The sequence below is a fragment of the Ranitomeya imitator genome, chromosome 7 (assembly GCF_032444005.1).
Source record: "Ranitomeya imitator isolate aRanImi1 chromosome 7, aRanImi1.pri, whole genome shotgun sequence".
NCBI lineage: Eukaryota > Metazoa > Chordata > Amphibia > Anura > Dendrobatidae > Ranitomeya > Ranitomeya imitator.
This window is the reverse complement of record NC_091288.1, coordinates 135,705,424-135,718,045: the sequence shown is the minus strand read 5'-3', so window position 1 is coordinate 135,718,045 and position 12,622 is coordinate 135,705,424. Positions and strand designations below refer to the sequence as shown.

Below are 12,622 nucleotides of genomic sequence, written 5' to 3'. Positions count from 1 at the left end.
TTTACAGCACAACCCCTTTCACCACATTTGGTAATTCTATTTTTTCGGTTGCTCATAAGGCTGCCCCCGGATTTACCAGGGTCCCGTAATCTGCTCGGTGCTAGTATTTTCTTTAGTGATGGAGCTTTTCTAAACACAAGGGCTGAATTAAATATCAGAAGTGTCTCTATAGTATTCTATAATGTCTTTATAATAAATAGGGCACAACACACATAAAAAGTTAAAAAAAACACAAATTAGGTCTTCACTAATTTGATTTATAACGTGTATGTTAATCTATATATATATATATATATATATATACATATATATATATATATATATATATATATATATATATATATATGTATATATATATATATATATATATATACATATACACACACATTTTCTTTTCTTATAACAAATAAAGTCACAATTTTTATTATTTTTTATATCTTTTTGTTCACATTTTTTATGAACTTCATTCAAATATACACTTTAATTGATTTTCAAACTGCTAATATCGATGTTTCTTTAGGTATTTATTCTTTTAAGCTTCAAGGGTCAAATAAACAATAGCTCAGAGGTCTGTACCCCGAGGTCCCTTTACTTCCACGATGTATCCAAAGATGGTAGGTTCTAATCCTGGTCTGATTTTTTAATTTCCCTTCCTTTTAATTTTATTTGCAGAAAAATCTCACATTTTAATGTCATATATATTTTTTATGCCAATAAATTGTATTTTTAATTATTGTTACATAGATATGCTACAAATTTAAGATTGTGTTTTAAATATAACTGCCGCGTTCAGGGCGTCAGGTGTTTGACGCCCATTTTTTCTATATCCAGCCCACCCTATAAATGTGAGTAATACCAAGTGGTTAGTATTGGCTATGCACTTGAGGGAGTGGAGAGGACGTCCACGAAACGCGTAGATTTATAGCCTTGAATACAGGAAGCAAATCTTCTGAACTCTGTGGTTCCCTTGCTTGATTCTGGAGGAACGCGGAATAGTCGTCATCTTGAATATCCTATCCAATACTTCATGAAGATCCGTCGCGGGTCCAGTGCAGTCTGCAGCCCTCCCATCATACTCATTATATATGTTGTGCATATGCACAACATGTAAAGGTGAGAATTTTACCTTACAGCAAACTAATTGTTAATTTGGTAACTGCGCTATAGTGCCCCTTTCTTTACCGTTTTTAGGTTCTAGTACTTGTCAGACCCAGAGGCCATTGTTAGGCTTCCAAATGAAACAGCAACCCATCAGCACCCAGTGATTACTCTGTGGGGGTGGGGTGGTAGAGATTGACTGAAAGGAGAGGGCTCTCATTCTATCAAAACACAACAAATGAAGTGGTTGTTTCTGAGGTGTTAGAGCTAGCTTGAGCTAGTTCTGGTCCCATGAATTGCAGCAGATACTTAGCTCTATATTACAGCGGTTGGTATGGTCACAACTACTATGCTTGCACCATCTCTTGGAGATTTAGATGCGTCCTGATGCGAGAATTTACCCCCAGCGAGGGTGCATTTGCGTTAAACAATATTTTCTCTGAAACTCTTTAGCTTTTCAGAATTGGCTGTAGCAAGGCATAGTAGCATAGTTAGCATAGTTATTAAGGCAGCCTGACCATGTTTTATGTAGCCTGAGATCAGCCAGCATTAATCTCCTGACATGCTCAATTTATTATTATTAGTAATAATAATGCATTTTTTTAAAACCGTCATCATATTCCACAGGATTTTAAAATGCGAGGGTACATGTTTTGACAAAATCATATAAGCATCTTTATTGTATGTGCCTGTATATACACACGCTCTGGATTAGTATGGCAATAATGTCATGTTTCTGCTCATACTTCTACACTCAGTACTATTTAAAAAACATGAAAAAACACTGACAAATGTATAGAAAACCCTAAGGATAATTCACTGTACAAACCGGGCAAAGAAGAATGTATATTAATATACCTCAAACACCATACTTCTACTATGCCCCTTATAGAGTCTTGGTCCTATTATAGCAGCACATAGTCACATAAAAATAGCTAAATCAGGTTTTCTGACTAAAAGCACATTTATAACAGATGGAAATGGCAGAGCCATATTCCTTAGGTAGATGTGTATGAATAAATACGGTATACATCTTAATATATACTCACCTTGTAATGTCTTCACCTCCTGTTCCGTCCAGATGTGTCTGGATCCCAGAATTCCAAGCAGAAGTTCAACGACCTCCATATTGGGACACTCAAGTGATGGGTGTCTCAATATGGAGACTGCTGGTAATACCAGCCTCTTGTGCGGTACCACCAGCAGAGCACCATCGCACCACACACACATACACTGTATACGCCATTCACACCACTTACACACGCATACACTGTATACGCCATACACACCACACACACATACTGTATACGCAGTACACAGCCTCTTGCGTGATACAACCAGCAGAACACCGTCACGAACACGCCGCTGCAGGGATCAGCCGAAAGATTCACTGACCGCTGCCATCTTTGCACAGGAGGAGCAGATGCGCAGTTTTAATGTGACCGCTATCTGTCTGCACAAACATGGCGGCAGTCTGATTTACTGCACCTGCGCGAAGGTCAAAGTAGAGATGACATGAGAGGAGACAGCAGATGGGGAGAGAAAGCGCACAGGGTTGAGAGAGAGAGCGCAGTGGGGAGACAGCTAAATCATAATATACCCCATAAAATAAATGTTATTGTTAAATAGTTAAAATACCACCAACCTGTGGTCATACCATACACACAAAACACACCGTGAAAATTTGGTATATGGATGAGTATTCTACAATGATTACTTAGCTGGTGCCTGCCTATCTGCGGGGTTTGGTGCCCTAGGGGAAGCGTTGTGGCTCCCCCGCTCCGCGATGGTTGGCCCTGGGGTCCCTAAATAAGCCCTAATAGTCCAATTGGGTCCCTCTACCCAAATGTATTGCTAAAGGTACCCCTAACCACTATACATAGATCACTCCTATAAATAAGGAATACTAATCCCCACACCGTGCTATAAAAACAATAGAGAACATGTGAGAAGGCATAGGACAGCAATTAGAAAGATGCAGAACAATGGCTATCAGTGTTGTACACAGTATGCTGTCATAGACACCTATATCTCGCATATCTTAGCATTCCAATTTGCCCAGATAATCATATGAACACTAGTGTACCACATCAGATAGTTAATATCCTTTTATGCCATGCTATAGAGGTACTATCGTGAGTACACTGATAAATCCAAATCAAAGTTCAGATCAAAAAGTACTCATCTCAAATAAAGCATGCTGTCCGCCTCTCATAAACACCGACTCAACGCGTTTCGCCCCTCTGGCTCATCAGGAGGCCCGATTCCATAACATGTATCCCGATGGTATATGATAGCTCTGAATACCGATGCACTAACCTCAGATTTAAAAGAGTCTTCCGGAACTCCGGAGCTGCCTCATTTCCTGTTGTTTAACCGGAAGTCTGCCCCCCTGATGTCTAATGGGTAAAAAATACAGCGCAGACTTGCGGCGGAACGCAACCGCGGTTCCTGCGTTTCACGGGCTGTAAACTGCGCATGCTCCTTGTGGAGCGCACAGAGAGCTGCGCTCCACATTTGTTAGAATCCACTGCGGTCTGTGTCATACTGCGCTTGCGTCAGTGGATAATATTACAAACTGCGTTTATCTTACTGGGCATAGTATATACTAAATGCCCCTGAGCAGACTTCTGATTATATGCCGCACAAGGAGACCCTAAAGTATATATAAGCAGCATTAAGGTACACCCATTTCGCTGTCAATCTTGATAGTAATAGCAAGGTCTTCTTTTTACTACCTCACTACAAAATGAACCATTCGATATCGCACTTGCTATCAGATATCATATAAAAAAACAGACTTGCAGCCTACCCACAATCTGTGGGCAGATATCCCAAATAGATGAATAACAGATATACCTTTTCTTTTCAGTGACGGACCAATATCTCTGAGGAATTTTTATCCCATGTTATAGCTTCCACACTAGTCTGTGTATCACCCTGAAAAAAAGGTGATTTCTAGAATAAAGACATGGCTAGATTTAGTTATCCTTTGCATGTTTTTGTAGCTTCTGGGCCTTATGTGGGCTATTGCTTTTTGGGTCTTCTGTTTTGTCCTCCTTTTTTGCTTGTAGATATAGTTTGGAGGGACTAAGTATTTCCACTAAGAAATCTAGCAATGTCTTTATTCTAGAAATCACCTTTTTTCAGGGTGATACACAGACTAGTGTGGAAGCTATAATATGGGATAAAAATTCCTCAGAGATATTGGTCCGCCACTGAAAAGAAAAGGTATATCTGTTATTCATCTATTTGGGATATCTGCCCATAGATTGTGGGTAGGTTGCAAGTCTGTTTTTTGATATGATATCTGATAGCAAGTGCGATATCGAATGGTTCATTTTGTAGTGAGGTAGTAAAAAGAAGGCCTTGCTATTACTATCAAGATTGACGGCAAAATGGGTGTACCATAATGCTGCTTATATATACTTTAGGGTCTCCTTGTGCGGCATATAATCAGAAGTCTGCTCAGGGGCATTTAGTATATACTATGCCCAGTAAGTTAAACGCGGTTTGTAATATTATCCACTGATGCAAGCGCAGTATGACACAGACCGCAGTGGATTCTAACACATGTGGAGCGCAGCGCTCTGTGCGCTCCACAAGGAGCATGCGCAGTTTACAGCCCGTGGAACGCAGGAACGGCGGTTGCGTTCCGCCGCGAGTCTGTGCTGTATTTTTTACCCATGACACATCAGGGGGGCAGGCTTCCGGTTAAACAACAGGAAATCAGGCAGCTCCGGACTTCCGGCGGACTCTTTTAAATCTGAGGTTAGTGCATCGGTATTCAGAGCTATCATATACCATCGGGATACATTTTATGGAATCGGGCCTCCTGATGAGCCAGAGGGCCGAAGCGCGTGGAGGCGGTGTTTATGAGAGGCGGACGGCATGCTTTATTTGAGATGAGTACTTTATTTTGATCTGAACTTTGATTTGGATTTATCAGTGTACTCATGATAGTACCTCTATAGCATGGCATAAAAGGATATTAACTATCTGATGTGGTACACTAGTGTTCATATGATTATCTGGGCAAATTGGAATGCTAAGATATGCGAGATATAGGTGTCTATGACAGCATACTGTGTACAACACTGATAGCCATTGTTCTGCATCTATGTAATTGCCGTCCTATGCCTTCTCACATGTTCTCTATTGTTTCTATAGCACGGTGTGGGGATTAGTATTCCTTATTTATAGGAGTGACCCCAATGTTAGGGGTAACTTTAGCAATACATTTGGGTAGAGGGACCCAATTGAACTATTAGGACTTATTTAGGGACCCCAGGGCCAGCCATTGTGGAGCGGGGGCGCCACAACGCTTCCCCTAGGGCGCCAAACCCCGCAGATAGGCAGGCACCAGCTAAGTAATCATTGTAGAATACTCACCCCTATACCAAATTTTCACGGTTGTGTTATGTGTGTATGGTATAACCACAGGTTGGTGGTATTTTAACTATTTAACTATAAAATTTATTTTATGGGGTATATTATGATTTAGTTTATTATTGGTTACCCTAGGACAATAATTTGATTCAGGATTTACAGGGGGAGACAGCTCAAACGAGACAGCACATGAGGGGAGAACACAGCACAGGAAGGAGACAGCAGACAAGGGGGATAGCAAATGGGGCAGACAGGTCAAATAAGAGAGCACAGACAGGAGAAGTCAGCACATGGGGAAAGAGAGAGTGGATAGGTGGGTAAGCACATGGGAGGGGGGATTCTCAACGCTGCAAAGCCTGCCCCCATTGTGACATTACTCCCCTCCCAATGCGATAGCTTCGGGCCTCCATCTAGTCAGTACTATAATACTCAAGTGTGGGTGGATTATAGATATATGCAGGTACCTGCCCTTATACCTCTGGGTGTTGTTATCAGTGTGTCAAGAGTGGGAGAAAAGGGTTGCATTGACAATCCAACACAATGGGCAGCACTTTGAACACATTTTATAAGTGGTCATAAACTTGTAAATGACTAAAGAAAGAATAAAGTTACGTTAAAACAAAGCACATCATTGTTTTTCTTGTGAAATTCTCAATAACTTTGATGTGTCACATGACCCTCTTCCCATTTAAAAAAATAAAGTTAGATCCAAAATGGACGACTTCAAAATGGCCACCATGGTCACCACCCATCTTGAAAACTTTTCCCCCTCCCATATACTAATGTGCCACAAACAGGCAGTTGATATCACCAACCATTCCCATTTTATTTAGGTGTATCCATATAAATGGCTCACCCTGTACATTCTTCTTTGACCGGATTGCACAACAAATTATCCCTAGGTTTTTTTTTATATATTTGTCAGTGTTTTTTCTTGTTTTTTTTTAAATAGTAAAATAGTACTGATTAAAGGTTAATTAATATCACCTCTTTCGCTAAAAAATACCTTCTAACATACTAATTGGTATTCTATACTCACACCCATCTATTGCTTCTAGTCTTACTCCTATACACCTTTAATTTCTTCTTAGTGGAATTACAATATTCAAATTCTAAATAAGTATTGCTAGTAGTTATTGCAGATAAACTATATGAAACTGATAAATATTATATCGTCCTGTTTAGTTAGTGATCTGAATCTCTGTATTGCTTCAAAATCCAAATTGGCTACAATTACGTTAAACAACAAACACCAATTTGTCATCTGTAAATTACCTTAAAAAGATTTTGTCCAATTTTCAAGAAAAATGTAATTTAATGATGCTGCTTTACTTACCTGTGCATCCAAAAGCTACTATGCCAACAGCAAAAAGGTTGATGGCATAAGACTGTTTAAATGTAAATAGCTCAAGCCAGACATCACAAATTCCAATAAAGATTAAAGGTCCAAGAGCAAAAATATATCCTGCAAATGTAATATATATTAACAATTACCGGTAATGATCAACTACCTGAACATAGTAAACAAAAATTGGCTAAATTACACAATCATTAAAGAAAGACAGGATCCTCATATCATGGCGGTGCAGAAGACATGTACTGTTGGTACAAAGCTCTACTGAATGAACAGGGAGATTTCAGGGATGCAATATGAACCGTTCTTTAAAGGGAACCTGTCACCCCCCTCAGGTGTTTGTAACTAAAAGAGCCACCTTGGGCAGCACAAATGCTGCATTCTGACAAGGTGGCTCCTTTAGTTATGATGCCTGCACATGCTGAAATAAACGTTTATAAAATGTGCCCCCTCATACCGTTAAACCGTCCCGGAGGCGGGACTTTCCTTCCTTATCAGACGCAGCACAGCCGTCACTCTGAGCCTGTGCACGTCGGGCGCTGCCTCCTCTTGCAGCATTATCGTCCTCGGCGCCTGCGCATTAAGTTTTTTTTTAGGGCATGCGCAGTTGCACTGCCCTTCGTACTTACAGCGCAGGCGCCGGGGACGATAATGCAGCAAGAGGAGGCAGCGCCCTGCGTGCACAGCTCCGGAGTGACGGCTGTGCTGCGTCTGATAAGGAAGGAAAGTCCCGCCTCCGGGACGGTTTCACGGTATGAGGGGGCACATTTTATAAACGTTTATTTCAGCGTGTGCAGGCATCATAACTAAAAGAGCCACCTTGTCAGAATGCAGCATTTGTGCTGCACAAGGTGGCTCTTACAAAAGCCTGAGGGGGGTGACAGATTCCTTCAAAGGGAATCTGTCACCCCATTTTTCGCCTACAAGCTAAGGCCACCGGCATCAGGGGCTTATCTACAGCATTCTGTAATGCTGTAGATGAGTCCCCAATGTAACCTGAAAGATAAGAAAAAGAAGTTAGATTGCCAAGGGGCACTCATTACGGGTGGAAGAAAGGTGATTCCAGTTAGAGCAGTGAGAATGTAGAATGCCCTACCACAAGAGGTAGTAATGTTAGACACTATAACAGCTTTTAAAAAAGGTCTGGATATTTTTTTCTTGATACACATAACATTGTGGGTTATAGTTAAAGGGAATCTGACACCCCAATATTCGCCTATAAGCTAAGGCCACCAGCATCAGAGGCTTATCTACAGCATTCTGTAATGCTGTAGATATGTCCCCGATGTCACCTGAAAGATAAGAAAAACTGGTTATATTATACTCACCCAGGGGTGGTCCCGCTGCGGTCCGGTCCGATGGGCGTTGCGGTCCAGGTCCAGCGCCTCCCATCTTCATACGATGACGTCCTCTTTGCTTCCTGCCACGGCTCCTGAGCAGGCGTACTTTATCCGCCCTGTTGAGGGCAGCGTAAAGTACTGCAGTGCGCAGGCGCCGGGCCTCTCTGACCTTTCCCAGTGCCTGAGCACTGCAGTACTTTGCTCTGCCATCAACAGGGCAGACAAAGTACACCTGCGCAGGAGCCACGGCAGGAAGCAAAGAAGAGGACCTCATCGTATGAAGATGGGAAGCGCTGGACCTGGACTACGACGCCCATCGGACCGGACCGCATTGGAGTATAATATAACCTGTTTTTCTTATCTTTCAGGTGACATCGAGGGCTTATCTACAGCATTACAGAATGCTGTAGATAAGCCCCTGATGCCAGTGGCCTTAGCTTATAGGCGAATTTTGGGGTGACCGATTCCCCTAAATTTTGTGACAAAACGCACAATTGGTGGCGAAAGGTTGAACTTGATGGACCTAGGTCTTTTTTCAACTTATGAACAGTTGTGCTCAAAAGTTTACATACCCTGGCAGAATTTTTGCTTTCTTGGCGTTTTTTCAGAGAATATGAATGATAACACCAAAACTTTTTCTGCACTCATGGTTAGTGGTTGGGTGAAGCCATTTATTGTCAAACTACTGTGTTCTCTTTTTAAAATCATAATGACAACCCAAAACGTCCAAATGACCCTGATAAAAAGTTCACATACCCCATTTCTTAATACCGTGTATTTCCCCCTCTAACATTTAATGACAGCTCCTGTAAATTCCTGGGCTGCCTAGCATGAACTGTGAGCTGGAGATCTCCTCAGAGTGTCTAAATGATATTGAGGTCAGGAGACTGGAATGGCCACTCCAGAACCTTCAATTTGTTCTGCTGTAGCCAATGACAGGTCGACTTGGCATTGTGTTTTGGATTGTTGTCATGTTGGAACGTCTAAGTACTTCCCATGCGCAGCTTCCGGGCTGATGATTGCAAATTTGTCAGTATTTGCAGATAACATGATGCATTCATATTTCCTTAAACTTTGACCAAGTTTCCTGTGCCTTTGTAGCTCCCAAATCCCAAAAACATCAGGGATCCACCTCCCTGCTTTACAGTAGGAATGGTGTTCCTTTCATTATAGGCCTTGTTGACCTCTCTCCAAATGTAACGTTAATGGCTGTGGCCAAAAAGTTCAATTTTGGTCTCATCACTCCAAATGACCTTGTTCCAGAAGTTTTCAGGCTTGTCTCTATGCTGTTTTGCGTATTGTAGGTGAGATACTTTGTAGCATTTGAACAGTAATGGCTTTCTTCTGGTGACTGGACCATGCAGCCCATTGTTCTTCAACTGCCTCCTTATTGTGCATCTTGAAACAGCCACACCACTAGTTTTTAGAGAGTCTAGTATTTCAGCTGATGTTGTGGGCTTTTCTTTGCATCCCAAACAATTTTCCTAGCAGTTGTGGATGAAATATTTGTTGGTCTACCTGACCGTGGTTTTGTTTTAACAATGCCCCTGATTTTCCATTTGTTAATCACAATTTGAACACTTCTGACTGGCATTATCAATTCCTTGGATATCTTTTTTGTATCCATTTCTTGTTTTATACAGTTCAACTATCTTTTTCCTTAGAGCAGTTGACAATTCTTTTGCTTTCCCCATGACTCACAATTCGGAAACGTCAGTGGCTGGAGGAAAGATGCAAGAGTCTGTCTGGATCCCAAAAACTCACTCAGCTTTTATGAACACATAATTATTACAAGCAAACAGGTCACAGGTGAGAATGTTACCTTTAGAGAAAAATGCAGAGATGTTTACCTGCTGAAGCCTCCAACCGAATGCACTAGCAGGGTGCGGCGGACACAATTAATGATGGCAAATACACAGGTGCAAAAAATACCGATGAAACAACCAGTGTCAATCCAGTGTTGGCTGTTTGGCATTAGTGCACAAAAAATAAGCGATGCTAGTCTGTATGTGGCGTTGTTCACACAAGCAATGCAAAGCATCTGGTTTACAGCCTATTACTGACGCAGATATATGCGGGCCGCCCAGTGCCACCTAATGCATGCTATGTGAATAGAGGCCAACAGTTTACAGAGCCATCTTGGTCCGCCCGCACCCTGCAAGATAAAGTGCAAAAAAAAACCACATATCAATGTATGTAAGGTATTAGTTTATATTGGGGCCTCAATACGTAAGCTGGCAACCCACGTCAAGGGTCCTTACATTTTGCCAGTCCTAACCCTAAATCTGGAATAAAAAAAACACACACACACAAAAGGAGGACTTAAAAATCCTCCAAAAAATTTAAAAAAATTACAGAGAAAAATGCAGAGATGTTAACCTGCTGAAGCCTCCAACCGAATGCACTAGCAGGGTGCGGCGGACACAATTAATTTTTATTCTAGGTTTAGCGTTAGGACTGGCAAAATGTAAGGACCCTTGACGTGGGTTGCCAGCTTACGTATTGAGGCCCCAATATAAACTAATACCTTACATACATTGATATGTTTTTTTTTTTGCACTTTATCTTGCAGGGTGCGGGCGGCCCAAGATGGCTCTGTAAACTGTTGGCCTCTATTCACATAGCATGCATTAGGTGGCACTGGGCGGCCCGCATATATCTGCGTCAGTAATAGGCCGTAAACCAGATGCTTTGCATTGCTTGTGTGAACAACGCCACATACAGACTAGTATCGCTTATTTTTTGTGCACTAATGCCAAACAGCCAACACTGGATTGACACTGGTTGTTTCATCGGTATTTTTTGCACCTGTGTATTTGCCATCATTAATTGTGTCCGCCTCACCCTGCAACGAATTCGGTTGGAGGCTTCAGCAGGTAAACATCTCTGCATTTTTCTCTGTGACTTTTTTCAATTTTTTGGAGGATTTTTAAGTCCTCTTTTTGTGTCGGTGAGTTTTTATTCAATGTTACCTTTAGTAGCCATTCAAACCCATTTGTGTCAACTTCTGTGCATGTTATCAGGCCAAAATCACCAGGGTATGTGAACTTTTGATCAGGGTCATTTGGATCTTTCAGGCTGTCATTATGATTTAAAAAGAGAAAACACAGTAGTTTGACAATAAATGGCAACACCCAACCACTAACCATGACTGGAGAAAAAGTTTTGGCATTATCATTCATATTCTGTGAAAAAAGGCCAAGAAAGCAAAAATTCTGCTGGGGTATGTAAAATTTTGGGCACAACTGTAACTATGTAACAGTATTGATCAGTGTATTACACACTATTATCATTTCATAAGCTAGTGTCAGTATGAAATACTATAAATGTCTTGGACAACCCCTTTAAGAGGTAACACAGTGAGATGAAAAATATAACCACTACCATTGTAAATCAATACACACATAAGGCAACATATAATTTACATACAGTGCATACCCTTGTTTGTAGGAAATCTGAAACATAAAAACAGTACAAATCTAGAATACTTGCCTTTCTACATTACAATCTTGGAATCAGACAAGGGAATACATGTGAAAAAAAAACATAAAAACGTACTTAATGGTAGTGCTCACCATAGCCATAGATTGTGATAATCTCGTGGTACAGATGTTAAACCATCTTGTGCCATATATATATGTTTTAGAAGCGTGGTATATGCTCTGCTTTACTATAATTTTTAACTGAATTGTGTACCAGGCATAAAGAAAGTCAAACACAATTATAGGTGACCATGTCTGACCACTACAACCTACGGCTGAATGGAGTTGTACCTCTGATACCTCTTTGGTGTTTTTTCAAATGTACATGCTCTGTCAATGCGAGATCATAATGGGAGCAGCACCTATTTAAAGAAAACTTTACACTTTATAACTTGAAGTGTTATAGGGAATCTGTCAGCAGATTTTTGCTATATAATCTGAAGACAGCATGAGGTAGGGGTTAAAACACAAATTTCAACAATGAGTCACATGTCAAACTGTGTGCTGTTGTTTACTTAGACTGAAGATTTAAGGTACCTTCACACATAACGATATTGTTAACGATATCGTTGCTTTTTGTGACGTAGCAACGATATCGTTAATTAAATCGTTATGTGTGACAGCGACCAACGATCAGGCCCCTGCTGGGAGATCGTTGGTCGCTGAACAAAGTCCAGAACTTTATTTCGTCGCTGGATCTCCCGTGGACATCGCTGGATCGGCGTGTGTGACACCGATCCAGCGATGTCTTCACTGGTAACCAGGGTAAACATCGGGTAACTAAGCGCAGGGCCGCGTTTAGTAACCCGATGGTTACCCTGGTTACCATGCTAAAAGTAAAAAAAAACAAACACTAGATACTTACCTACCGCTGTCTGTCCTCCAGCGCTGTGCTCTGCTCTCCTCCTGTACTGGCTGTGAGCCGGAAAGCAGAGCGGTGACGTCACCGCTCTGCTTTC

At 41.3% G+C, this 12,622-nt stretch overlaps 1 protein-coding gene across 1 annotated transcript in view; it reads right to left on the bottom strand.

Annotated features, from left to right (window-relative positions):
- Positions 1-12,622, bottom strand: part of SLC29A4 (solute carrier family 29 member 4) — a 365,944-nt gene that overhangs the window by 217,548 nt on the left and 135,774 nt on the right. The window contains exon 5 of the mRNA XM_069733834.1: positions 6,824-6,952. Within this exon, the coding sequence (XP_069589935.1) occupies positions 6,824-6,952 (129 nt within the window). The remainder of the gene's footprint in view (positions 1-6,823; positions 6,953-12,622) is intronic.